Source organism: Bombina bombina, chromosome 3, assembly GCF_027579735.1.
Source record: "Bombina bombina isolate aBomBom1 chromosome 3, aBomBom1.pri, whole genome shotgun sequence".
In the NCBI taxonomy this organism is placed as follows: domain Eukaryota; kingdom Metazoa; phylum Chordata; class Amphibia; order Anura; family Bombinatoridae; genus Bombina; species Bombina bombina.
This window is the reverse complement of record NC_069501.1, coordinates 900,430,356-900,457,607: the sequence shown is the minus strand read 5'-3', so window position 1 is coordinate 900,457,607 and position 27,252 is coordinate 900,430,356. Positions and strand designations below refer to the sequence as shown.

At 38.0% G+C, this 27,252-nt stretch overlaps 1 protein-coding gene across 1 annotated transcript in view; it reads right to left on the bottom strand.

The window, feature by feature from the left end:
* KLF12 (KLF transcription factor 12) overlaps positions 1 to 27,252 on the bottom strand; it is a 451,426-nt gene that overhangs the window by 150,050 nt on the left and 274,124 nt on the right. Inside the window, exon 3 of the mRNA XM_053707926.1 lies at positions 9,520 to 10,060. Coding sequence (XP_053563901.1) covers positions 9,520 to 10,060 — 541 coding nt within the window. The remainder of the gene's footprint in view (positions 1 to 9,519; positions 10,061 to 27,252) is intronic.

The window sequence follows — 27,252 nt, the reverse complement described above, 5'->3', positions numbered from 1 at the left end:
TGTAGGTTGTATGCATCCCTGAACAGTAGAGTCTTTAGGGAGCGCTTAAAGCTTTCAAAACTAGGGGAGAGTCTTGTGGAGCGAGGCAGAGAGTTCCACAAGATGGGAGCCAGCCAGAAGAAGCCCTGTAAATGGGAGTGTGATGAGGTAACAAGACAGGAGGAGAGTAGGAGGTCATGAGCAGAGTGAATTGGACGGGAGAGAGAGTATCTGGAACTAATGTCTAAGATATAGGAGGGAGCACTGCAGTTGAGGGCTTTGTATGTCAGAGTGCAATTTTTGTGTTTAATCCTAGAGGCAAGAGGAAGCCAGTGAAGGGATTGGCAGAGAGGTGCAGCAGATGAAGAGCGACATGTAAGGAAGATGAGCCTGGCAGAGGCATTCATTATGGAGTGTAAAGGAGCTAGGTGGCAGCTATGGAGACAAGAGAGGACAGAGTTGCAGTAATTGATGCGGGAAAGGATGAGAGAGTGGATTAAAATCTTAGTTGTGTCTTGTGTAAGGAAATGTCTAATTTTAGCGATGTTTTTTTTGGAAGAAGGAGGGGGAAATAAGGAGCTCAGTTTTGGAGAGATTTAGCTTGAGGTAGTGAGAGGACATCTAGGAAAAGATGTGAGAGAAAGACAGTGACACGGCTTAGTGACACGGGCAAGGAAGGAGATAGGTCTGGTGCAGAGATGCAGAGATGTAGATTTGGGTGTCATAGGCATACAAATGATATTGGAAACCGTAGGACTTTATTAGGGAACCTAATCATGACGTGTAGATTGAGAAGAGTAAGGGACCGAGGACATAATCTTGCGGTACCCCGACAGAAAGTGGTGACGGGGCAGAGGAGGCCCCAGAGAAGGCTACACTAAAGGTACAGTTTCACAGGTAAGAAGAGAACCACGAGAGGGCTGTGTCACAGATGCCGAAGGATTGGAGGGTTTGGAGCAAAAGAGGGTGGTCAACAGTATCAAAGGCTGTGGACAGATCAAGGAGGATAAGCAGAGAGAAGTGGCCTTTTGATTTTGCTGTAAGTAGGTTGTTGGTAACCTTAATGATTGCTGTCTCTGCGGAGTGATGGGGGCGAAATCCAGATTGCAGTGGGTCAGGGAGGAAGTTTAATGTAAGAAAATGGGATATGCGTGCATATACTAGTTTTTCGAGAAGCTTTGAGGCAAGAGGGATGAGGGAAATAGGGCGGTAGTTGGTTGGGGAAGTTGGATCAAGGGAAGGTTTTTTGAGGATAGGTGTGACCAGTGCATGTTTCAGAGATGAGGGAAATATACCGGTGCTGAGGGAGAGGTTGTGTGTGAGTATAGGGGTAAGGGTAGAGGAGAGGGAGGGGAGTAGCTGTGAGGGGATAGGGTCAAGGGGACAGGTAGTGAGGTGAGAGCACAGCGTAAGTGCCAAAACTTCTTCCTCAGTAACAGGGGAGAAAAAACAGAATTTATGCTTACCTGATAAATTACTTTCTCCAACGGTGTGTCCGGTCCACGGCGTCATCCTTACTTGTGGGATATTCTCTTCCCCAACAGGAAATGGCAAAGAGTCCCAGCAAAGCTGGTCACATGATCCCTCCTAGGCTCCGCCCACCCCAGTCATTCGACCGACGGACAGGAGGAAATATATATAGGAGAAACCATATGATACCGTGGTGACTCTAGTTAGAGAAAATAATTCATCAGACCTGATTAAAAAACCAGGGCGGGCCGTGGACCGGACACACCGTTGGAGAAAGTAATTTATCAGGTAAGCATAAATTCTGTTTTCTCCAACATTGGTGTGTCCGGTCCACGGCGTCATCCTTACTTGTGGGAACCAATACCAAAGCTTTAGGACACGGATGAAGGGAGGGAGCAAATCAGGTCACCTAAACGGAAGGCACCACAGCTTGCAAAACCTTTCTCCCAAAAATAGCCTCCGAAGAAGCAAAAGTATCAAATTTGTAAAATTTGGCAAAAGTGTGCAGTGAAGACCAAGTCGCTGCCTTACATATCTGGTCAACAGAAGCCTCGTTCTTGAAGGCCCATGTGGAAGCCACAGCCCTACTGGAGTGAGCTGTGATTCTTTCAGGAGGCTGCCGTCCGGCAGTCTCATAAGCCAAACGGATAATGCTTTTAAGCCAAAAAGAAAGAGAGGTAGAAGTCGCTTTTTGACCTCTCCTTTTACCAGAATAAACAACAAACAAGGAAGATGTTTGTCTGAAATCTTTAGTAGCCTCTAAATAGAACTTTAGAGCACGGACAACGTCCAAATTGTGTAACAAACGTTCCTTCTTTGAAACTGGATTCGGACACAAAGAAGGTACAACTATCTCCTGGTTAATATTTTTGTTAGAAACAACTTTAGGAAGAAAACCAGGCTTAGTACGCAAAACCACCTTATCTGCATGGAACACCAGATAAGGAGGAGAACACTGCAGAGCAGATAACTCTGAAACTCTTCTAGCAGAAGAAATTGCAACCAAAAACAAAACTTTCCAAGATAGTAACTTAATATCTACGGAATGTAAGGGTTCAAACGGAACCCCTTGAAGAACTGAAAGAACTAGATTTAGACTCCAGGGAGGAGTCAAAGGTCTGTAAACAGGCTTGATCCTAACCAGAGCCTGAACAAATGCTTGAACATCTGGCACAGCTGCCAGTCTTTTGTGTAGTAAGACAGATAAAGCAGAGATCTGTCCCTTTAGAGAACTTGCAGATAAACCTTTCTCCAAACCTTCTTGAAGAAAGGAGAGAATCTTAGGAATTTTTATCTTATTCCATGGGAATCCTTTGGATTCACACCAACAGATATATTTTCCCATATTTTATGGTAAATTTTTCTAGTTACAGGTTTTCTGGCCTGAACCAGAGTATCTATCACCGAATCTGAAAACCCACGCTTTGATAGAATCAAGCGTTCAATCTCCAAGCCGTCAGTTGGAGGGAGACCAGATTTGGGTGTTCGAATGGACCTTGAACAAGAAGGTCCTGTCTCAAAGGTAGCTTCCATGGTGGAGCCGATGACATATTCACCAGGTCTGCATACCAAGTCCTGCGTGGCCACGCAGGAGCTATCAAGATCACCGAGGCCCTCTCCTGATTGATCCTGGCTACCAGCCTGGGAATGAGAGGAAACGGTGGGAATACGTAAGCTAGGTTGAAAGTCCAAGGTGCTACTAGTGCATCTACTAGAGTCGCCTTGGGATCCCTGGATCTGGACCCGTAGCAAGGAACCTTGAAGTTCTGACGAGACGCCATCAGATCCATGTCTGGAATGCCCCATAATTGAGTTATTTGGACAAAGATTTCCGGATGGAGTTCCCACTCCCCCGGATGAAATGTCTGACGACTCAGAAAATCCGCTTCCCAATTTTCCACTCCTGGGATGTGGATCGCAGACAAGTGGCAGGAGTGATCCTCCGCCCATTGAATTATTTTGGTCACTTCTTTCATCGCCAGGGAACTCTTTGTTCCCCCTTGATGATTTATATAAGCAACAGTCGTCATGTTGTCTGATTGGAACCTTATGAATTTGGCCTTTGCAAGTTGAGGCCAAGCTCTGAGAGCATTGAATATCGCTCTCAGTTCCAGAATGTTTATCGGGAGAAGAGACTCTTCCCGAGACCATAGACCCTGAGCTTTCAGGGATTCCCAGACCGCACCCCAGCCCACTAGACTGGCGTCGGTCGTGACAATGACTCACTCTGGCCTGCGGAAGCTCATTCCCTGGGACAGATGGTCCAGGGTCAGCCACCAACGGAGTGAATCTCTGGTCTTTTGATCTACTTGAATCATTGGAGACAAGTCTGTATAATCCCCATTCCACTGTTTGAGCATGCACAGTTGTAATGGTCTTAGATGAATTTGTGCAAAAGGAACTATGTCCATTGTTGCAACCATCAATCCTATTACTTCCATGCACTGCGCTATGGAAGGACGAGGAACAGAATGAAGTACTTGACAAGAGCTTAGAAGTTTTGATTTTCTGACCTCTGTCAGAAAAATCCTCATTTCTAAGGAATCTATTATTGTTCCCAAGAAGGGAACTCTTGTTGACGGGGACAGAGAACTCTTTTCTTTGTTCACCTTCCATCCATGAGATGTGAGAAAGGCTAGAACGATGTCCGTATGAGCCTTTGCCTTTGACAGGGACGACGCTTGAATTAGAATGTCGTCAAAGTAAGGTACTACTGCAATGCCCCTTGGTCTTAGAACCGCTAGAAGGGACCCTAGCACCTTTGTGAAAATCCTTGGAGCAGTGGCTAATCCAAATGGAAGAACCACAAACTGGTAATGTTTGTCCAGAAAAGCGAACCTTAGGAACTGATGATGTTCCTTGTGGATAGGGATATGTAGGTACGCATCCTTTAGATCCACGGTAGTCATAAATTGACTTTCCTGGATGGTGGGTAGAATCGTTCGAATAGTTTCCATTTTGAACGATGGTACCCTGAGAAATTTGTTTAGGATCTTCAAATCCAGAATTGGTCTGAACGTTCCCTCTTTTTTGGGAACTACGAACAGATTGGAATAAAATCCCATTCCTTGTTCCTTTATTGGAACTGGTTGTATCACTCCCATCTTTAACAGGTCTTCTACACATTGTAATAATGTAAGAATGCCTGTCTCTTTATTTGGTTTGAGGATAAGTGAGACTTGTGGAACCTTCCCCTTGGGGGTAGTTCCTTGAATTCCAGGAGATAACCTTGAGAAACTATTTCTAGCGCCCAAGGATCCTGAACAGCTCTTGCCCAAGCCTGAGCAAAGAGAGAGAGTCTGCCCCCCACCAGATCCGGTCCCGGATCGGGGGCTACTCCTTCATGCTGTTTTGTTAGCAGTGGCAGGCTTCTTGGCCTGCTTACCCTTGTTCCAGCCTTGCATTGGTTTCCAGGCTGGTTTTGGTTGTGAGGCATTACCCTCTTGCTTAGAGGATGCAGAATTAGAGGTTGGTCCATTTCTGCGAAAGGGACGAAAATTAGGCTTATTTTTAGCCTTAAAAGACCTATCCTGTGGAAGGGCGTGGCCCTTTCCCCCAGTGATGTCTGAAATAATCTCTTTCAAATCAGGTCCAAATAAAGTTTTACCTTTGAATGGAATGTTAAGCAATTTTGTCTTGGATGACACATCCGCTGACCAAGACTTTAGCCAAAGCGCTCTGCGCGCCACGATAGCAAACCCTGAATTTTTCGCCGCTAATTTTGCTAATTGCAAAGCGGCATCTAAAATAAAAGAGTTAGCCAATTTAAGTGCGTGAACTCTGTCCATAACCTCCTCATATGGAGTTTCTCTACTGAGCGACTTTTCTAGTTCCTCGAACCAGAACCACGCTGCCGTAGTGACAGGAACAATGCATGAAATTGGTTGTAGAAGGTAGCCTTGCTGTACAAAAATCTTTTTAAGCAAACCCTCCAATTTTTTATCCATAGGATCTTTGAAAGCACAACTATCTTCTATAGGAATAGTAGTGCGTTTGTTTAGAGTAGAAACTGCCCCCTCGACCTTGGGGACTGTCTGCCATAAGTCCTTTCTGGGGTCGACCATAGGAAATAATTTCTTAAATATAGGGGGAGGAACAAAAGGTATGCCGGGCTTTTCCCACTCTTTATTTACTATGTCCGCCACCCGCTTGGGTATAGGAAAAGCGTCGGGGGGCACCGGAACCTCTAGGAACCTGTCCATCTTGCATAATTTCTCTGGAATGACCAAATTGTCACAATCATCCAGAGTAGATAATACCTCCTTAAGCAGTGCGCGGAGATGTTCTAATTTAAATTTAAATGTCACAACATCAGGTTCAGCTTGATGAGAAATTTTTCCTGAATCTGAAATTTCTCCCTCAGACAAAACCTCCCTCATGGCCCCTTCAGATTGGTGTGAGGGTATGACAGAACAATTATCATCAGCGTCCTCTTGCTCTTCAGTGTTTAAAACAGAGCAATCGCGCTTTCTCTGATAAGTAGGCATTTTGGATAAAAGATTTGCTATGGAGTTATCCATTACAGCCGTTAATTGTTGCATGGTAATAAGTATTGGCGCACTAGATGTACTAGGGGCCTCCTGCATGGGCAAAACTGGTGTAGACACAGTAGGAGATGATGTAGTATCATGTTTACTCCCCTCATTTGAGGAATCATCTTGGGCAAAATCATTATTTGTGGCAGTACTGTCCTTACTTTGTTTGGACGCTATGGCACAATTATCACATAAATTTAAATGGGGAGACACATTGGCTTTCATACATATAGAACATAGCTTATCTGAAGGTACAGACATGTTAAACAGGCTTAAACTTGTCAACAAAGCACAAAAAACGTTTTAAAATAAAACCGTTACTGTCACTTTAAATTTCAAACAGAAAACACTTTATTACTGAATATGTGAAAAAGTATGAAGGAATTGTTCAAAAATTACCAAAATTTCACCACAGTGTCTTAAAGCCTTAAAAGTATTGCACACCAATTTTCAGAGCTTTAACCCTTAAAATAACGGAACCGGAGCCGTTTTTCAATTTAACCCCTATACAGTCCCAGATATAGTCTTTGCTAAGACCCAACCAAGCCCTGAGGGGAATACGATACCAAATGACGCCTTCTAAAAGCTTTTTCAGAGATTCTTAGATCCTCACACATGCATCTGCATGCCCTGCTCTCAAAAAACAACTGCGCATTAATGGCGCGAAAATGAGGCTCAGTCTATGACTAGAAAAGCCCCCTGACTGAAAAAGGTGTCCAATACAGTGCCTGCCGTTTTATAAACATTCCCCAAGATTATAAATGCCAATTGTTAGCCTAAATCTGAATAATATGCACAAATAAAGCAATCGATTTAGCCTATAAAAATGTCTACCAGTTTTTTAGCCCATAATAAGCCCTTTATTCTGTTTGTTTTTGACTAAGAAAATGGCTTACCGGTCCCCATGAGGGGAAATGACAGCCTTCCAGCATTACACAGTCTTGTTAGAAATATGGCTAGTCATACCTTAAGCAGAAAAGTCTGCTAACTGTTTCCCCCAACTGAAGTTACTTCATCTCAACAGTCCTATGTGGAAACAGCAATCGATTTTAGTTACTGTCTGCTAAAATCATCTTCCTCTTACAAACAGAAATCTTCATCCTTTTCTGTTTCAGAGTAAATAGTACATACCAGCACTATTTTAAAATAACAAACACTTGATAGAAGAATAAAAACTACATTTAAACACCAAAAAACTCTTAACCATCTCCGTGGAGATGTTGCCTGTGCAACGGCAAAGAGAATGACTGGGGTGGGCGGAGCCTAGGAGGGATCATGTGACCAGCTTTGCTGGGACTCTTTGCCATTTCCTGTTGGGGAAGAGAATATCCCACAAGTAAGGATGACGCCGTGGACCGGACACACCAATGTTGGAGAAAGCTAAGTTTATGGCTATGTGGGTTGTGGTTGGTTGCGAGCGTTTGAGGGGGTGAGAGAATGGAATTATGTTGAGAGCTGATTTCGTTTCTGATGGAGTCAATTTTGTTATTGAAGTGGCTGGCAAAGTCTTGAGCTGACAGAGAAGTTGTATTAGGAGGTGAGGGTGGGAGTAGAAGAGTGGAGAACAGACGTTTTGGGTTTGAAGAAAGATTAGAGATAAGATATCTAAGAAATTCCATATATCTACATGGCAACCAGGAATAGCACTTTTCTTCCCCTTCCTTCCCTACTTCCTCCTTTAATTATTCACCTTCAGCAGCAAGAGGTAAGCAGGTAAGGGGGCAAAGGTATGAAATTATTGCTGTTAACATTTGAAAATAAAAGGGGATACATTCTCTATGTAGATATATTATGAATAATCAAGTGATTATATCATTTTTGTCCCAGGCATTCATGGAGTTAAATCATGCAACCTATATAATGAACAACAAAGGGCTTAAATTACTGCTGCATGTATGTTCTGGGCAATATGGGTGTTAAATCACTGCTGCATGTGTATATGTTCCAGGGAACAAAAGGATTATGTCACTGTTGTGTGCTACTGGAAATCAAGAGTCTATATTACAGTGTGTGTTTCTGGTAACCAAGAGGTTAGGTTTCTGTGGATTTATTATTGTCAACCATGTTGTAGCACTATATGTGTGTTACTGGAAACAATGAACTACTAATGCATTACTTTGGTAACCTAGAGGTTTAACATTGTTTTGTGCATATTTCTAGTAACCAGACACTTTTCAAATTAAATATATTCAATTCTGCATCACCATTACTCCAACAATTTTCACTGCATTCCAAAAAAGAGCTCAGGTTAACCACTTGTGTATTAGCTTTGGACTAGCTGCAGGCTGCGAACTTCATGAAGATATGTTTTAAAAATTAAACATTAAAGAAACATTCTAAGGGTTACTGACCATATATTACTATGTGTTTAATCCCCAGAAATGGATCACAGACATCTCAATCATGAGGAATCTTTGTATTTTTGTAAACATACTGTAATGAAAATATAGAGAAACAGCTCTATGGAATTAAGGACACACTTAAATTAAGTAAGTAATTGGTGAAATAATAGAAAACCTAAAGGTACTTCTGATTTAACCTGTCTTGAAGAACGGAATGTTTTTCTACGTGGTTTCTCTATAGCCTAGTTTCTCAACCTGTGGTACGTGTACCCCTGGGGTTACTTGGGGCATTGGCAAGGGGTCCTCCAGGGATTGGCCTTCATTATTTTTTTCCCCAATGTAGCTATTGTAAACATGAAATATCAAAGAAAGACTCAAGCACATTATTACACTACTAGTATTTCCTTGCCTAGGTTGCTCAATCACTGATTCACCTCAAATTGCTAAAACCTTAGATTCTGACATATGAGGGCTGGTGTTGAGCTTCACTTATATGAACAGAGAAAGTGTATTACTGTGACTAAGCTTCACAGAGACAAGTGGCAGATAAATGTGCCACTGTGCAATAGGTAAAGTGCATCATACTGTAGTGTGGTGCAGTAAAACAGGACAGATAAACTGTGTATCAAATGTTTATTAAAAATAGAAAGATGGTATTACTTTCCTCAGCATGCAGAAAATAGTTTATTTTCCTCTTTATTAATGTAAGAGGCACATTAATTGCATATAATTGTTAATATCAATGGACTATATATCTGTATCTTATGTGTTTATTATTCTTTTTTGTCATATTGACACATATTCAATTCCGGAAAACATAAAATCAATATCTGATTTTGATACAGTTGGGGTACATAGAAAATAAATGTATGCCTACAGGGGTACTTGCTGCCAAAAGGTTGAGAAACACTGCTCTAGAGGACTGAGACGTTCAATAATAATATGAGTCGTTCATTTAAATGAAAAAATATATATATGTGGTTTAGAAAGTCCTTCAGATTATTTTGGAAAAATGGTAATCAGCTGTTCTCTTAAGATATCATCTATTAAACATAAGTCAAATCTAGTTAATTTCAAGAAATGTCTTATCTAGAATTAAACTAAGGTACATAACACCCTCCCCCCAAAAATGTCAATGTTACATTAAAAAGACTTCTACTATAATATCTTATCTGCTATTTTCTATGTTTTACCTTTAAGATGGTTCCTTCCATCTTCCAAAAGAGGTACTACTATAGTAGAATTCATACTTCCAGGTGACCTCACAGCTGTGTAAACAACAGGAACTGATTGAACAACAACAGGAATACGGTGCACATGACTCAGTTTGTTAGACTGTAAGTTCATGGGGCTTGTAGGTGGTACTGGGTGAATAATGTGCAAAAATTGTTGTCCTCCAACACCAGATGCAGAAGCCACAAGAGGGCCTGGAGTTAATACTGTTGGCACTGATGCCATTGAAGATACAGATGTTATTACTGTGGGGGATGATGCTGGACGGCTCGATGAAGAGGAAGAGGTTGAAGAAGGTGAAGGGGCAGATGCTGTAATAGAAACAGGAGAGGATGTTACACCTCTAGGAGACGTTCGGGCTTTGTTTATAGACAAGTCCACTGGCTCAGTTTGTGTTTGAAAATGATCCGTGGATAACAAATCCTCAGGAGGTTCTGCCTTCACACTGTTCAGCAGGAGAGGAACAGCTTCCATGTCTGGATAGTTGTGGACTTTTGGGGACTGTACAAGAGAGAAAATAATTATTAATATCAGGAAGTAATCATTCAATTCAAACTTTATGGATGGGTCAGAAGCATTTGAAGAAAGTGGTACAGAATGTATTTCTCACCCTGTAGAATGTGTGGTCTAGATAATAATATAATCAAATTGACTTAAATATGTTTATTTTTAACAAGTACATTATTAAAATCAGTTTGGCACATCTAAAGTTCTATTTTTTTAATCTGAGCATTATCTACCCTCCAAACAGGCATCTGGATCTGACAAGAAGTGCAATACCAACTACTGAACCAGTTTGCTGGCAAGACTGACAAAGGACCCATCTATCTCTATGAACAGACAAAATAATTTATAAGGTAATATTTCCTAAACCATGACTTACATAATACAAAACTTGAGATACAAGCTTAAATTTAAAAACATTACAATAGTAAAAACTAAATAAAAACTAAATAAATATATATATATATATATATATATATATATATATATATATATATATATATACACACACAAACACAGGTGTACCTCGGACATATTGCAGGTTCGGCTCCAGACCACTGCAATAAAGCGAGTGTGGGTCACACTTATTTTTTTGTTTCCCAGTGCATATAAAAGTTACAGTTACAGTCACTATGCTGTAGTATATTAAGTGTGCAATAACATCATGTCTTAAATAGCAATGTACATACCTTAACTAAAAAATACTTTATTCCTAAAAAATGCTAACCTTCATCTAAATCTTCAGTGAGTCATAATTTTCTTGCTGGTGGCGTGTGTATATATGTAAATTCATGTGTATTTATGTGTATTGTATGTGTCTCTATCGTGGAAAAATAGCGCAGATAGATGCTCAAAACAGGGTTGCCACAAACCATCAATTTGTAAAATGGACAATATCTGGGACATGCAATGAAGCGATGCGCAATAAAAGAGGTATGCATGTATATATATATATATATATATATATATATATATATATATATATATATACACACAGTATATATATATATATATATATATATATATATATATATATATATATATATACAGTATATATATATATATATATATATATATATACTTGGAACCAATGTCTGGCAATACATAAAAACACTGCTCCAGAGCTGAAATTATATTTAAATTACTATTTATAATAATAATTTAGTACTAAAGTACCAACAAGAAGACAGTGCCCTGTATGAATATATATAAATATTATATTCAAATTGTGAACACAAATAAATGATGTCTAAAAGAAGTTAAAAGAAAACATGAGAATATTAAGAATCAATTTATTTTCTGAAAAACATAAAGAATAATAATTACATCAAAATACATTATCAAATACGTAATTAGGACAATGGTCATCATTTCTATCACTCTAAAGATGCACAGAGAAGAATGATAGCCAATGAATGCAAACCAGATCTTTTGCATAATTAAGGGTTGTGTATAGGTCTGAAAGGTCTTTTTTAGACGATTTTTACAGGCTGGATTTCACATTTCTTACAACCACACTGGAAGCCTAAAAGATGAAGTCCTAATTTTTAATGTGAGACAAATGCTGGAGACTGCAGTAGAGAAAACTTTCAGCTAAACTAGACCTCACCTGCTGCACTTACCAGTTTGCTCATTTCCAAATAGCTATAGGAAGGCACCACGTCTCTCAGGGGAGGAGCAAAATACATGTATTAATTATGCAGTGCTAGCAAAATTAAACTGTATGATTTTAAAATGTTTAAATGTAAAAAGCCATGCAAGCCTAACGTCATACTCAATAAAAAAAAATTAATTTTAAAAATAAGTAAAATGAACGTTTACAACTAAAAATAATTGCTGAAAATCTTCCTCTACCTCTCTTTAATAAAGTGTGTGAAGGATTGGGTGTTGTAGCCTATCAGGGACTGCATCCACTGATACATTCAAATATTCATACATTCTTTATGAATTATTTTATTGGAATTAATAAGAATTGATTGTGCGTAAATAGTAATTCTATGTTCTGTTGCACATCAACTTCCTTTTAAAAAATAACCAATATTTATCTCCAAAATATAACCTCATTTTACATCCATAGAACACTATACTTAATTCTGTCAGAGTAAAACTTAGAGAGATTATTAAGTACAAATACAATTGTTATAATTATTAAACAAATGCGTAGAAAGAGATGTGTAACTAAAATAATTCAGTAAAATGTATTAAAAAGCTATTAAAGGGACATGAAACCCAAAAAATTTCTTTCATGATTCAGATAGATAATACAATTTTAAACAACTTTCCAATTTACTTCTATTATTTAATTTGCTTCCTTCTCTTGTTATCATTTACTGAAAGGTTTATCTAGGCAAGTTCATGAGCAGCAGAGAAACTAGGTTCTAGCTGTTGATTGGTGGCTGCATATATATATTGAATGTGATTGGCTCACCCATGTGTTCAGTTAGAAACTAGTAGTGCATTGCTGCTCCTTCAACAAATTATACCAAGAGAATGATACAGATTAGATAATAGAAGTAAATTAGAAAGTTGTTTAAAATTGTATTCTCTATCTGTATCATGAAATAAAAATTTTGTGTTTCATGTACCTTTAAGTTACTAAAGACTGAATCATTGTACAATCTCCCCTTGAATATACTAATGTCTTTGTAAGTCTCTTATACCCAACTACTATTTGTGAACTCTATCTAGCATATGAGAATCTTACTAGTGAGTAGGAGTTCACTGCCCATATGGAAGCTTTAAGAAGATATTTAGTAAAGTTAATACATCAGGCTAATTCTAAAGGAAAGGACCTTGGTCTGCTTATTGCTGTGTAAAAAGTCCTACACTTTCACTTCTTTCACTTCAATCTAACCTTTCACACCTACAATATGAATTTACACCCTCAAATCAGTTGAAAAGCCACATTTTCAGAAATGTATATTATTTTCTCCCTTAACAGTTTTAACTTCACCTTAATTCTATTCATTTCCATTCAATAGAGTTCTAGCTAGATGATAAACCTATTTATTAACTTGACTTGTCTCTCCACCTCATCTTATTCTGATCAAACATTTCTATCATTCTAAACCATTTCATGAGCTGGGGCATTGCTACACCTTATCATAGACATAAAACTATCTTGGCCAATGTCTACATTGCATTTCTATAGTACATCTCATGAGCTGGGCATCTGCTATGCCTTATAATAGGCCTAAAACTATCTTGGCTAAACTCTATATTCCATTTCTACAGTACAATAATAACTAGTTAATATAGGGCATTAAAATGCCTGTTAAATCATTCAAATTGATTTAACAGTCTACCTATACACAATGGCAGACGGAAATTACGTTCAGATAAAAAGCAGCAGTAAAATCAACTGCAATGCTGCAGATTTTATTTCAGACCCCTCTCTGCTGTTTGTGTGTTCTAAATAATGTTAAAATATAACTTTTTTGTCAGTTTGAATTTTTGTCTTGCAGGAAATATGGTGGGGACACATGCACATACATGATTTATGATTTATTGAAATCTAACAACTATGAGAAGTAATGTGAAGGTTTAATTTAAACCACAATGGATTTTAAATTAAACATTTAAGATGTGATTAAAATTGTTTTTTATGAGCTGTTAAAAATTACATAAATTTTCATATATAGTGCCCCCCATTTTCATTAATAAAATAATAATTCTTAAAGGGACAGTAAAGTCATAGTTATACATTCATGATTTAGTCACAGCATACAATTTTAAACAACTTTCCAATTTACTTCTATTATTGAATTTGCTTCCTTCTCTTGTTATACTTTGAGGAAAGGTTTATCTAGGTAAGCTCAGGAGCAGTAAAGAACATAGGTTCTAGCTGCTGATTTGGGGCTGCATACATATACTGATTGTCATTGGCTCACGCATGTGGTCAGTCAGCAACCAGAAGTGCATTGCTGCTCCTTCAACAAATGATACCAAGAGAATGAAACACATTTGATAATAGGAGTAAACTGGAAAGTTGTTTAAAATTGTATGTTCTACCTAAATTATGAAAGAAAAATTCTGGGTTTCGGGTCCCTTTAATTCTTGGTTGAAATTTTTTTGATGTGAATGACAGCCTGAAGTCCAGAATCCATGGAAATCACCAAGTTCTGGGTTTCCTCCTTAGTGATGCGTTGCCTTTACTGCAGATGTTGTAAGTTGCTGCTTGTTTGTGGCTATTTCTGCCTTCAGTTTTGTCTTCAGCAAGTGAAATATATGTGCAATTGGGTTTATATGGCAATTAAAGAATATTCTACTTACTTCCCATTAAAAGCTCTTTGGTTGCCTTCACAGAACGTTTTGGGTCATTGTCCATCTGTACTGTGAAATGCTGTCCTATTAGTTTTGCAACATTTGGCTGAACCTGAGCAAGCAGAATAGCCCTGTACACTTCATAATTCATCCTGCTGTTTCTGTCAGCAGTAACATCAATAAATGCTAATGACCCAGTTTCATTGGCAGCCATACATGCCCATGCCATAACATTACCTCCACCATGTTTCACAGATAATGTGGTATGCTTCTAATCATGAGCAGTTCCTTCCATTCTCCATACACTTCTCTTCCCATAGTTTCTGGTACAGGTTCATCTTAACTTCATCTGTCCAAAGAATATTGTTCCAGAGCTGGGCAGGCTTTTGTATATGTAATATATAATGTATAATGTGATATATACTGTATAATGTGACATCCTTGATCTTGAGGCTTATCAATAGTTACACCTTGTGGTAAACTTATTATTATTATTATTATTATCGGTTATTTGTAGAGCGCCAACAGATTCCGCAGCGCTAAACAGATTCCGCAGCGCTAGACCCTCTGTATTTACTTTTATGAAGTTTTCCCTTTAGTGTAGACTTTGACAATGATAAGCCTACCTCCTGGGGAGTGTTCTTTCCTTGGCTAGATGTTATGAAGGAGTTTTTCTTCATCAAGGAAAGAATTTTGCAGTCATCCTTCAAAGTTGTCTTTCAAGGTCATCCAGGCCCTTTAGTGTTGCTGAGCTCACCAGTGCATTCCTTCTTTTTACAAATGTAAATTATTGATTTGGCCACTCCTAATACTTCTGCGTCTCTTATGTTTGTTTTTTATTATTTCAGACTAATAATGTCCTGTTTTACTTGTATTGACCTCATATTGAGAATTCAACAGCTTCAAATTAAATGTTCCCATTTCCTTTCAATATCAGACCTTTTAAGTGTTTATTAAGAAAATAACCAGGGAATAGCCCCCACCTGGCCATGAAACAGCTTCTCAGTCACAGTTTTCAATGGTGGCGCTTCAACGCCAAAACGTCAACTTATGATGAAGTTCTTAAAAGGAAATGAATCACAATATTGTGTAATACCCTTTGCACAATCCACAACTAAAGGGAAAATACTCACAGAGGGAATATAGATCCAAAAGTGCTATTGTGTCCTCACAGCAATGGACTGCTCCCAGATTTAATCAATCTCAGCAACTCAGAGCAATGTAAAAAAAGTCAAAGTATCATTTAATCAATATTTAAAATAAAACAAAGTTTAGCTAAAAATCTTCAAAATAAAACTTAATAAAAGTTTAATAAAGTTGTATATTTAAGACAGAGCATGCAATTTTAAACAACATTCTAATTTACTTGTTCTCTTGGTATCTTTTTTTTTAAAAAGCAGAGACAACTTCTTAACTACATCTCAGCAGTCTTGCAATATTACCTGTTTGCAAGAGCACTAGATCACAGCACTACTTATTGCCATGTAATGCTCTAGACACTTAAAGTGATGGTAAACCTAACTATAGTTGAGTTAATATTTTAGAAGTATTACTTAATATAAGCACAGTGTTGCTTTTGTTTTTTTTAAATATACTTTTTTTCTTATAAAATTTTCATTTATAAATGCGCTCCGTTACCTGTTTCCTGACTGCCTCCCTGTTAGAATTTCAGAAATCTCTGTTTGATTGACAGGTGCATCATCCAATGCACCATACGCCCTATGTAAATCTGGTATTAGCACGCTCCCGTGCTTGGAGTTTTCAATGGCATCAGCAGAACTTCAACTGCGCAAGTGCAGTTGCAGCCACAATCTCGGCGCTGCTTATAGTAACACACTACATTACCCTGTCACTGCTTGGTGAAAAGTTTAAACGGTGCAGTAATAATTTTTAATTTAATAGCACTTTTATTTGCTGGTACTTAGATAATAAGCACGTTTGGGGGGGGCGGCTCATGGGGGGATTCTTTAGTACTGTCTTCTGCGCTGCTGTAAACAGTGAATTTGTGAAAGATACTGACAGGGTAATGTAGTGTTTTACTATAAGTAGCGGCGAGATCGTGGCTGCAACTGCACTTGCGCAGTTGAAGTTCTGCTGATGCCATTGAAAACTCCAAGCAAGGGAGCGTGCTAACACTAGATTTACATAGGGCATATGGTGCAGTCCCGATTGGATGATGCACCTGTCAATCAAACAGATTTCTGAAATTCTAACAGGGAGGCAGTCAGGGAACAGGTAACGGAGCACATTTATAAATTAAAATTTTATAAGAAAAAAGTATATTTAAAAAAAAACAAAAGCAACACTGTGCTTATATTAAGTAATACTTCTAAAATATTAACTCAACTATAGTTAGATTTACCATCACTTTAACTAGGCATATCTTCAACAAAGAATACCATGGGAACAAAGCAAATTTGATAGAAACGTTTTTTAAAACATTGTATGCTTTGTTTAATCACAAAAGAACATTTTTGGGCTACATATCCCTTTAATGGTAAGGTTGTTTTAGATTTGCCTTCAATTGGTTAATGGTTTTTTCAATGTTCAAACATTTTCCATGGTTGAGAACTCTATACTATCGTAATATGTAGGGGATGCTGAAACTTGGAAGGCTATCATAAAGCAAAATGGCATGCTCTAATTTGTTTAAGCATACAGCCTCCCTGCAAATTTATGTGCTTAGCCCCCACAAATGGTTAAATGCTTTGTAAAAGTATGCTCTGGAGACACCAAGAACTGCTGATTCCATGAGCAAACAGCTGGTGATCCAACCAGCATTCACTGTTGAGTAGGTCACCGCCCATTTCCACTTGGGACCAGTAGTATTCTGTGGCTACTAGGCAGCACTATAATAGCCATTTAAGATGCTGCATGTTATAGACCTTCCTTAAAGGGACAGTATACTGTAAAATTGTTTTTCCCTTAATGTGTTTACAATTGCTTTTTTTACCAACTGCAGAGTAAAAAAATGTATGAAAATGAGCTTTTTAAGGCTTATTTGTGTATATTAAAGCTCTGATTTTGTGTTTTGAAGCCACAACCTAATAAAATGGGTTGAGCTTGTAGGTATAATCCGATCTCATTACTGTATCACATTGTGCAAATATACCTGCTTCTTTATCTTATATCTGTCCTTAAAACAATCACCAGTACTTTGAGAGAACAATGGAAAATCAACATTGTATTACCTTATCTCTGCTATATCCGACTGGGAATGTAATTTCTTCTGCTGGCTGTGTTTACAAAGCTTATCTATAGCTGGTACGCGCGGCCACAAACTTTCAGAATAGGTGGGGATACCACATGCTAAATCAACAATTTCAAATGCCAATATAAGGGTAAAGGAGCTACTTGTAAACAATTTAATACACTCCAGCAGGTAAAGTGGATAATTGGGAACAAATTAAAGGGGAGAATTTTTTGAGTAAACTGTCCCTTTAAGGATAACATACTTTTAAAATAATAAACATTCAGACTATTTTTAAATCGCTTCATTACGCATTTATGCAAAAATTATGGTTGGCTAAAAAAATGTACAAGTCAGTTCTTTTGTAAATTAGAAAAGGCTAGAACAACAAACAGCAATAGTGCTTTAAATTGAATCTTCAGTCTGTATAGGATAATCCTGCCAGAGTGAATCTTTTTGGATAGTAATAAAATGCTTCAACACATTAAAATACATTTGACATTTTTATAACATTTTTGGGAATGCTAACAAGGCTATAATGAACGCTTGAATGTTGCTTGAGAGAGAACTATCCATAATAATGAATTCAGAATAACTGCCAGAATATCTGAAAAATAGCAAAATACTGTAAACAACAGACAAGGTTTCTATTACCATGATGACTCAGATTTTATCAGTGTAAAACTAATTTAAATGAAAAAAAAAACATGCAGTTATTCACAAAACAGCAAGGAGGGATGTAAAACTAACCTTTCACGCAAACATAGTAAATGTGGGTCATTGTTAACTGAACAAAATAATATCATATATTGTAATAAGACAAATATGCATGCGAAAAACATTCTAGTACCAGTACAAATATAGGACTTGATCATAATCTATCGGGAGTCGTGGTTTTGGCTGTTTTTGGGACAAAAAGGTTACTTTTGATTTGGCGGGATCACAATAGTAAGATTTTGGCTGATTCTCACACTTGCAAGCAGTTTGGTTTCTAGAAAAAATACGTATTTAATCTATGGTGCTTAAAACTGCTCGGCAATCACAATGCATTGGGCCAGATTACAACAATAAGCAATATCGCTGGACCTCGCTAACATTAGCGAAACTTGATATTACAAGTCCATTTTAAATCGTGTTTATCAGAGAAGGGTTAGCACAGCCCATATCGCTCTAGAGCAACTAATACTTTCAAAGGAGATCACAAACTTGCTAACTTGCGCTCATATTAAAATTTGAAAGTTAAGGTTGCGCTCGAGCAAAAGTCGAAACTGCACTAGAATATGTAGCGCAACTTGAGGCCTAAAGTAAAGTGTAAGGGGTCAATTTATCATTTGACGGGCGCACATAATTCGCTGTAGCGAATCATGTCTGCTCGGCAATGCTAAATGCCCACAGCATACGCCGGCGCCATTTAACATTGCACAAGTATTTCTAGTGTAATGCTTGTGCAATGCCGTACCCTGCACATTCACAGCCAATCAGTCGCTAGCAGGGGGTGTCAATCATCCTGATCGTATTGGAATGATTGCAGCCCGCCACCTAAATGTTGTCTAAAAAGTTAAGGAACAGCGGTCTTATGACTGCTGCTTCCTAACTTAAGATTCCGGAGAGCCGGAAATTTCGGGTGGAGAAAGCAGCATCCGCTGCTTGTTAAATCTCCCCCATGGGTCAAAGGCAAAGTTGCACAAAACACATAAAAACATATTAAAATAAAGTATTACACGCACATATACACTTTTTAATAGAAAATAATTTAAATATTAATATTAATTAAAAGCTTCAAAATGGTTGAAAAGAGAAACGGTTTATGGCAAAGTGCTTGTGTACATATATAGATACATAGATATATATTACATGGCTCACTCCCTGTTACATTAGATTTGGCCATTTCATTGCTTACGGGATCTCCCAAAATGTGTGCTATATGTGTTGTTTTGCTGTGTACACTTGGTCATGGAAGAGCTGATCTATAACTGGGAAAAACCCTTCTAGGCTGGCCGGGTTCCTGGAACTCCCAGTCGGCCGCCTCACAATGGACACCTGCCTAACCCCTCTCAGGCTGGGCGAGCTCCTGGAACTCCTGGTCAGCCACAGAACAGCAGGACACCCACTAACTTTACCCCTGGTCGCTCCAGCGGCCCTTTGCCCCAAAGCTCCACTCTTTTGGGGATTGGTAGCCCCTAGGGAGGACAAGAGTTGGGGAAATTACCGGATTGGAGCTCCTTTGGGAACCGTGGGTTTTGGATGCCCCTACCCCATAACTTTAACGGACTGTATCTCCGGTACCCAGTAACAAATCACGTTGTTTTTGTGACTGTGGCACCTGGGGACCTAGAGCTTTAAAATGACACCACCACTCCACCGGGATCATCCCGAAACTGCCACCCCTGGGTACTGGTATTCTTTGGAATCTGTGTATATACAAAAAAGAGGAAGATGAACAATGTAAACTATATTACATGCAAAGCAAATGGATAGGAATCCCAATGTCTTAGAGAAGTACACAACAACACAGAATTGGATAAAATAAAAACAAAAAAAAACACAATTTTGGCTTATATAGTTTACATTGTTCACCTTCCTTTTTTTTGAATATGCACAGATCCAAATAGTGTATTTTTCCCATGCTATATTCTTATTTAAATTTTACATACCCCTCCCTCTGATTTAATTAATTAATCCACTCCACTAGTTCTCCCTCATTGCCCCCCCCCCCCCCAGATAATCAACACATCATCTATATATCTATGGTACAGCAGAATATTAGGATTGCAGGAAGCAAAAACATTTTGTTTTTCAAATCATGACGTAAATAGGTTGGCAAAGGATAGGATCAAACTAGACTTCATCGCTGTGCCAACTAACTGCAGATAGAATGTGTCCTCAAATTGAAAATTATTATGAGCAAGTTCTTGTGAACTGCTGGTGCAATGTCGCCCCCTGCAGATTCTAGCAGGGGGTGTCAGTCAACCCGATCGTATTCGATCGGGTTGATTTCTGTCCGCCGCCTCAGATCAGACGGACAGGTTATGGGGCAGTGGTCTTTAGACCGCCGCTTCATAACTTGTGTTTCGGCAGCTTGATAAATATGCCCCCTAGTCCTCTTGCTAATGTATAAGTTTGTTGCAAAACTGTTGCCCTACTGTACTTCAGACACATGCCCACTCCTGAACGTACCTTCTTGCTTTTCAACAAATAAGTAAAGAAGTAAATTGGAAAGTTGCTTAAACTTGCATGCTCTATCTGAATCATGAAAGAAACATTTGGGGTTTTATGTCCCTTTAAGCAATGGCTACAGCACTAAATTAATCAGACAATGTATTTTTAGCCTTTTACTCAATAAAACTCAGAGTTCTGAGCTTGAATAAAAACTACATGAAAAAAAGCAAAAAACTCACAGCTCTGGTAAGATTATTTGTACATTTCACAGGAAATAGAAAGACCTCCCAATTGTTTAAATAGGACAATCCCACATTCAGGGGTCTGTCCCGCTTCCCCACTACCTCAGCTTTTAGTCCCGCATTGCCCTTGCCTTGTGGTTGCACCTATAGGATACAAACACACACAACACATTTTAAACGCTGCAAACAAAAATAACGATAATAATAAAGTTATAGATAAACATATTTTTTAAAAATCCATGACTGCCTATATTTTCAAACATAGTACCATGATATCAGAGGGTTAACTAGATCACACTGGGCCTAATGGAAATGGCTTTAAGCCCCCCCCCCCCCCCCCCCTTATTTCAACAGTGCAGTTTCTGGTTGCTTGCTATTAGCAGAAGTAGAAATCATTACACTTTGTTTAAACTGTTTTGCAGGGGCCACACAGAGAGGAACAGACATGATGTATGTTAAGCCTCTCCAGGCCCCCATCTAGTGATGCCACCCATGTTTGCAGGGCCAAATGGGACCCCTAGAGGTGTGAGCCCATTCTCAATACAGAACATTGAGACCCCCCTGTTAGTTACAGACCCTGCCCTATATAAAAGTCAATACTATGTTTATGTTGTGCACCATATGCCATTTTACTCTGACCTGTGAGAAAACACATAACTTCCCCAGGCACTTCCTTGTTCTCCTCCTGGCCAGTATAGCAAGATTTATTTTACATAAGAAAAGCTGTGTGTATAACTATTTCTATTTGTTTATCTACCTACTGAGAATAAAATATAAACCCACTTATTAAGTGGAATACAGTTTGCCATGACAGAGTTTTTTACATTTTAATTTGGATTTGTATCTAAATGTAGGGCTAGATTACGAGTGGTGCGCTAACTGTTGTGCGCGAGAGATAAGAGTTTTAACTCAGCTCTTTGCATGCATTGGAAGTATTGCGCGTATTATGAGTTGAAAGTAAACGCGATCGCTTGAGTGCAATTAAATTTAACAGACGTCAGGTTAGCGCAACTTCAGAGCTCTGGTTAACTGTTGCACAAGATAAAAAAGTGGCACAAAGACATCAAAAATACTTTTAGAAGTGCAGTTTTTTCCCCACTTTTTGAGCTCTATTGAAGTATATGGGGGAATACGTTAACGCATTTGTGAAATTCAAAGTTACGCATCGGGTTAGTGCTAGTGTGAAAATGTGGTCCCTGATGTGTGCAAAACACTTCTGTCTAGAGAAGATAATAGGCGAGCGGGAGCAATAAATTGCGCTTCACTCATAATCTAGCCCTTAGTTGCAAATATTGTATAAAAGAAAACAAATGGAAATGATTATAATTGAATTGCCTGCCTTGTAGAGAATAAATAATAATAATAAAAAAAAATACAAGGTAAAAACAAAGATCAAATACTTATTCATATACAATGGCTGGCAAATTTAATGAGGGTTGTATAGAAATAATACTATTAAGTTAATACAAATAATAATAATAATCATAATAATAATGTAGAAGTCATACTTCTGTTTATTGTATGCTGCAATAAATTAAAGATCCACTAGAGGGAGCTAAAACTCTGCTAGTTTATAAATTGAATAAACTACACTCTTTCATTCATAACTATTTAGGGTTGTCAAATTATAAAATATTGCATTAGAATGAATTTATTATTTTAAAAATAATGATAAAGGGATAGAACAGTAAAAAATGAAATGTGCATGGGTGCATTTCAATCATGTGAAATAGAAGCTTTTTTACAATATACTTCCATTAGCAAAAATGCTTCTAGTAAAAGTTATTACTGTTTTTCTGCGGCATATGCACATATCCTGTGAGGGAAAAAGCACGAGCATTCAAGTTTAAAGAGCTGGTGGTGGTGTTTATGCCTTCTGTGAAGAGGTAATTTGTGTAATAAAAGTGACTGCTGATTCTCTGAGCAGGCATGGGGGGTAAACACTGGTGCATGGGCCTTCACAGGATATGTGCGTATGCCACTGAAAAACAATAATAACTTTTACTAGAAGCATTTTTGATAGTGGATGATTATGATATGAATTTATCACTCAAACTAATGTACAAAAAAGTAGTAGCTATGCCATTCTAAAGGATATAGTTCATGTGAAAGCCGTACAAGAATCATCTGTTCACTTTCATGTTGGCCTTTCTCATCCTGATATGAGTGAGTGTGTTTGTTTCCTTTCTATGTCATTACTGCATATGCCCTAATTCTCCCTGAAGATGAACGATTCTCCTGCTTGGAGAGAAATTGTAGTGCAGACTTAAAGGGACAGTATACTGTAAAATAGTTTTTCCCTTAATGTGTTTACAATTGCTTTTTTTACCAACTGCAGAGTAAAAAATGTATGAAAATGAGCTTTTAAGGCTTATTTGTGTATATTAAAGCTCTGATTTTGTGTTTTGAAGCCACAGCCTAATAAAATAGGTTGAGCTTGTAGGTATAATCAGATCTCATTACTGTATCACATTGTGCACATATACCTGCTTCTTTATCTTATATCTGTCCTTAAAACAATCACCAATACTTTGAGAGAACAATGGAAAATCATCATTTTATTACCTTATCTCTTCTATAACCCACTGGGAGTGTAATTTCTTCTGCTGGCTGTGTTTACAAAGCTTATCTATAGCTGGTACGCGCGGCCACAAACTTTCAGAATAGGTGGGGATACCACATGCTAAATCAACAATTTCAAATGCCAATATAAGGGTAAAGGAGCTACGTGTAAACAACTTAATACACTCCAGCAGGTAAAGTGGATCATTGTGAACAAATTAAAGGGGAGAACATTTTTGAGTAAACTGTCCCTTTAACAGAGGATGAACTCACTGAATGCTAAAAGAAAAAGGGGTGGAACCCCCCAGCACTGCAAGATCTCTCACAAGGGGCGCAATTTCACCTTGCACATCGGGGTATTACATAAACCCCGCCGGCAGTTCATAAAGTGCCGTAAGTCTGATAAACTAGCTATGTCCAGAAATGAGCGTAAATACACATTTCTGGAGTCGCCAGTGACTTACGGCACTTTAGAAACTGCTGGCGCCTAAGAAAAGTAAAGAAAATAACAAATCTCCCATAAAAGTCTAACACGCCTCCCAAAAATAAGCCCGACACGTAAAACCCCTATATCCGCAATCCCCCCTCTCATTAATAATATTAAATGTATTAACCCCTAGACCGACAACCCCCCACAACGCAATATGCCAATTTAAACTATTAACCCCTATATCCGCCATCAACACACACACCGCAAGTAATAACTAAATTATTAACCCCTAAATCCGCCAACCCCAACATCGCAAACTACCTATTAAAACTATTAACCCCTAATCCGCCATTAACCCACAATGCAATAAACCTAATCAAGTATTAACCCCTAAACCACCATAGCCCACAACGCAATAACCCTAACCCCCCTAACCTAACCCCCCTAAATAAACTAACATTACCTAATTTACAAAATACTAAAGTTACTATTATATATAAAAAAAATTAACACTACTTTTAAAATACAAATAAAGTAAGTATAAATTAAAGGGGCAGTCTAATCAAAATTCAGGAGTAGCAAGAATTACAGAAAATAAAAAAAATCTAAGATTACAGAAAATAATAAATAAAATTACAAAATTTTAAATAAATTACACCTAATCCCTCTGAAAATAAAAACGCCCCCCCAAAATAAAAACACCCCCTAATCTAATAAACTACCAGTAGCCCTTAAAATGACTTTTTGCAGGGCATTGCCCCAAGATAATCAGCTCTTTTGCAAAAAAAATACACACAACCCCCCCTACCGGTAATAAACCCCCCAGAAAAATACTAACACTAAAAACGCTAAACTACCCATTGCCCTGAAAAGGGCATTTGTTGGGCATTGCCCTTAAAAGGGCATTCAGCTCTTTTGCTGCCCACCCTATCTAAATAAAATAAATCCCCTCAAAAACCCCTTAAAAAACCCTAAGTCTAACCCCCAAGTGGTCCTCACCTGTCCTGAAGTCCAGCAGAGAAGGTCCTGTTCCAGGCGGTGAAGTCTTCTTCCAAGCGGCGACCTCTTCTTTCTTCTTCCAGGAACCAGCCGGTACAGAGCGGAGGGTGGAGTTGAAGACCGGCGACTCTGGAACTGAAGACCTGCGACTCTGGAACTGAAGACCGGTGACCGCGAAGCCATGGAGCATGGAGGATCCTCTTCATACGATCTCCGCCGTACACTGAATAGGAATTCAAGGTACGCAATTAAAAATGGCGTCCCTTGAATTCCTATTGGCTGATTTGAGCCTTCAAATTCAAATCAGCCAATCGGACGAGAGCTACTGAAATCCTATTGGCTGTTCAAATCAGCCAATAGGATAAGAGCTACTGAAATCCTATTGGCTGATTTGAACATATAGCTGATAGAAATATAAATCAAGCATGCATTTTTAGGACCTTTTACACATATCTTAAAACGACTTTCTATCCAAATTTGCCTAAACCTTAATGTAAGTTATGGTAAGTCAAAAGATAAAGATCCTTCCACTGTAAGTTTAGTAATACACAACAGATCATTGTAGCACACACTTTTTACACAGAAATCCTCAACTACTAGTGTTTTCACTGAGCAGTGGATTCTGGGTAAGTATATGCAAATAAGCAATAGTATCAATAGTAGCATCATGAAGCTAATGTGCCTATCCTTACCCAGAATTACCTGCTCCAATGGAAAGACTGCTAGTTATTTTCTGTAGGTAAACGTGCAGATGTGCTATACAATGATCTGTTATGCATGTCAAAATTACATGTGCTGATATAATCTATTCAGTGCACAAAATAATTAGTTGCATGGGCCTTTGTTTTAAATTTGTTCTGTTTCGAATACAATAACATTTTTCAGTTTTAACCATTAAGGTATTTAACTTTTGGAAGGGTATTGTAATAACGATTAGCTGCCCTCACAAGCAAATACACTATTATTATTCCCTTGAATTTGCATTTCAAAGCTACTCTAAACAAATCATTCAAAAATACCAGCCAAACAATCCACCCACGTTCACAACCTTTTTTTACCTGATGATAATTACACAGTACAGAACAAGAGACCTCTAATAAACTGCATAAAGTTTTGTGACAGAGACATCTGTAAAAACTGTTCTGTTACCATGGAAATTTCTCCAGGCCATTATGTCCCCAGTCATACATATTTACTACAAATTACATAGCTGTGTAGGTGCTTCAAGCACTTTTTGTTAACACTTTTGGCTATCTTTTAACGGAATGCTAAAACATTTTAAAGAAGCAATTACAGTATATATGTAAGACATGATAGAAACACTTGTTCAATTAATTCATGTATTATTCTATGTATCACTTTTATGTTTCAGAAAAGGATTTATTGCCATACATTGGTGCTAGAGAGAATATTGTTTTAGGATGTTATGATACATTTTAGAGGGCTAATATATTTTATAGAATAAGATTTTTAAATGCATATGTTTTTAAGCCTCTTAATTCTATCACAATATTTTCCCATAATTATGGATGGAAAGAGACTGAGGGCTAGATTACGAATGGAGCAATATTTAAGTAAGCTTTTTTGCGTGCGTCAGGTAGCATTACAAGTTGAAAGTTAAACATTTTCGCAGGAGTGCTAACCTGACGCTTGCAAAAATTTGAAGTTAGAAATATCTGATGTGTCCCTGTAATTAAACATAATGCCTTTGTGTGTGTGTGTATATATATATATATATATATATATATATATATATATATATATATATATATATATATATATATATATACAAATGAAAATATAAAGGATTTATTTGTAGAAAATGATAACTGGTCAAAATAACAACAACAAAAATACAGTGACCCTGAATAATGCAAAGAAAATAAGTTCATATTAATGTTTAAACAACACAATACTAATGTTTTAACTTAGCAAGAGTTAAAAAAAGCAGTATTTGATGGAATAACCCTGATTTTCAATCACAGCTTTCATGCGTCTTGGTATGCTCTACAACAATCTTTGGCATTGCTGTTGGGTGACTTTATGCCACTTCTGGTGCAAAAATTCAAGCAGCTCAGCTTAGTTTAATGGCCATCTTCCTCTTGATCACATTCCATAGGTTTTCAATGGGGTTCAGGTCCGGAGATCAAGATGGCCATGTCAGGGCCTTTATCTGGTGGTCCTCCATCCACACCTTCATTGACCTGGCTGTGTGGAATGGAGCACTGTACTGCTGGAAAAAAAAACTAAATTTATGCTTACCTGATAAATGTATTTATTTCCAGATATGGTGAGTCTACGGCGTCCTCAATTACTGTTGAGAATATCACTCCTGGACAGCAGG